The sequence below is a fragment of the Lathyrus oleraceus genome, chromosome 3, assembly GCF_024323335.1.
Source record: "Lathyrus oleraceus cultivar Zhongwan6 chromosome 3, CAAS_Psat_ZW6_1.0, whole genome shotgun sequence".
NCBI lineage: Eukaryota > Viridiplantae > Streptophyta > Magnoliopsida > Fabales > Fabaceae > Lathyrus > Lathyrus oleraceus.
The window spans coordinates 468,489,252-468,491,820 of NC_066581.1; the positions used below are offsets into that span (position 1 = coordinate 468,489,252).

Below are 2,569 nucleotides of genomic sequence, written 5' to 3' on the forward strand. Positions count from 1 at the left end.
GATGTTTATTCTCCTTTTCTCTTGTATTGTATTTGGTTACCGAGACTGTACTACTTCTTTGGTGTAAAAAGTTTCCAAACATTATATTGTTATGAGTATTCCACATATGTCTCAAAAAGTTCAATATTTTCAAAATATTTGCAAATAGATCCTTATAAAGTTCCTCCAATAAAAAAAAAGCATATGCACAAGCATTGCATGCATCATATGCATAAGCAGGTTTTGGTTCCGAGCTCTTGATACAATGGTCTAACTCTGTGCTCTTCATTTATTTTGAAGACAAGCTGACGCATCCATACCGCACTCGCGCAAACGTCAAAGCAATGGCCGAACAACTAGAGAACGAGAACAGAGAACTCAAAGAAGAAGTCAACCGGTTATCTGCTCTAGTGGAGTCTCTGCTCCAAGCTCAGAAGCAAGCTGTAAGTGTGAAAGCGTCTGCATCCAATCAAGCACAGGAAGTAGCTCCTACCTCTATACTAGCCCCTGCTATGGGATCAGCCAATGTTATGCCTTTTGGTTACCCTTGGGGGATGCCCCATAATTTCGTGCCCGAAGGATATCATCAGCAAGTGCAAGCTCAACCGACATCTAGCCCGGTCCCTGTGGTGCCATCCCCGGTGGTTAATTCTGTTCCTATTCCAGTTCCCATTCCTCAAGTCCGTGTTGACGAGACTATATACCATTCCGAGGCCCCTGAGAACCCGGATGTGTATGACAAATTATACGAGATGAGAGACCAATTCTCTGACTTGAGGAAGGAAATGAAGGCCCTTCGAGGGAAGGACTTGTTTGGGAAGAGCGCCTCTGAGCTCTGTTTGGTCCCGAATGTAAAGATTCTGATGAAGTTCAAGGTCCCTGACTTTGAAAAATACAAGGGGAATATCTGTCCACTCAGCCATTTGATAGGAAGTTGATAACTCCACGTGATCCTCCTGCTGTGCCAGCCAATCCTCAATGGTGGTACAAGCCTGAACTTCATTGTGTGTATCATTTCGGTGCATCCGGACATGATATGGAGAACTGTTTTCCATTGAAGACGAAGGTGCAAGACCTTATGAGGAGTGGGATACTATTCTTTGAGGATGTAGGCCCTAATTTTAAGAAGAACCCATTGCCCGAGCATGGGAAGGAGGATGTCAATATGGTACAGGGTTGCCCTAGCAAGTATAAGGTCCTTTAGGTGAATGATATAAGGCAGTCCCTGGTGCAAATGCATAGGCTGTTGTGTGGACCTAGTGATTTCCAGATCACTTTCCAATTTATGGACATACATTCGTCGTACAACTGTTTACTTGGTAGACCATGGATTCACGAGGCAGGCGCCGTGACATCCACCCTACACTAAAAGTTGAAGTTCGTCAAGAACAAGAAGTTGGTGGTGATAGGGAGAGAGAAGGCTCTCTTGGTCAGCCATTTATCTTCCTTTTCCTACATCGATGCTGAGGATGAGGTTGGAACTCCATTCCAAGCCTTATCTATTGCCGAACCCTCTAGGAAAGGACTTTCTTCATTTGTCTCCTACAATGATGCGAAGTTGGCCATCGAGCGTGGCGCAACTAATGTTTTGGGGAAAATGATAAAGATGGAAGATAATAAATCCCGGGATGGTATAGGATATTCTTCCGGTGCTTCTAATGATCTTGGGCTGTTTCAGAGTGGAGGTTTCATCCATACCGATGGAGATCACGAAGCTGTTGCTATCATTGAAAAAGACGAAGAGGAAGACCTCGACAACTTTGTCATACCTGGCGGGATCTGCAATAATTGGGTCGCTTTTGATGTTCCAACAGTTATCCATAAGTCAACGTAATATGTTCATTCCTGTTTAAAAAACCCTTCTCCCATGCCAAAGGGAGAAGTGAAGACATTGTTGGCATAATTGATTAATACAATGATATTCATTCAATAATCGCATGTTAAATGTTTGTTTTTCAAATTATTTTTCATTTTTGCTTTTCGCATGAAATTGGTGATCACCATAAAACCCTAAAAAAGAGAATAAAATCAATTTTTTCATCTACATAATGATTTGCCTTGTTTGAATTCTGAAATCTCTTTTATACTCGCAATCATTATGCAGGTTGATCAAACCCATTGAACATAATGATCCAACACCATCTCCCAACATTGAGTTCTATGTATTTGAGGCAGAAGAAGATGATGTTGAAGAGATTCTTGATGAGATTACCCGTCTGCTTGAGTACGAGAAGAAGATCAGTCAGCTACATCTTGAGAATCTGGAAATAGTCAACTTGGGGTCTGGAGACTGCATTCGTGAAGTGAAGATTGGGGCATTCCTTGAAGAGTCTGTTAAGAAGGGGTTGATTGAGTTGCTACGAGAATATGTTGACGTCTTTGCCTGGTCGTATGAAGACATGCCTGGTCTAGATACTGATATCGTGCAACATTTCTTGCCGTTGAAGCCTGAATTTGTGCTTGTGAAGCAAAAGCTCAGAAGAACTCATCATGATATGGCAGTGAAGATTAAAGAAGAAGTTCAGAAGCAAACTGCTGCAGGGTTTCTGGTGACTTCTACATATCCTCAATGGGTGGCCAATATTGTGCC

General features: G+C 42.4%; 1 protein-coding gene across 1 annotated transcript; it reads left to right on the forward strand.

Moving 5' to 3' along the window:
- The first annotated feature begins 323 nt into the window (after positions 1 to 323).
- LOC127131685 (uncharacterized) lies at positions 324 to 917 on the forward strand. The gene has a single exon (XM_051060601.1). The coding sequence runs from the start codon at positions 324 to 326 to the stop codon at positions 915 to 917; it is 594 nt and encodes a 197-aa protein (XP_050916558.1).
- The last annotated feature ends 1,652 nt before the right edge of the window (positions 918 to 2,569 follow it).

What these genes read in the sequence shown, in the direction of transcription:
- LOC127131685 (XM_051060601.1), top strand. Translation starts at nt 324, where the DNA reads ATGGCCGAACAACTAGAGAACGAGAACAGAGAACTCAAAGAAGAAGTC.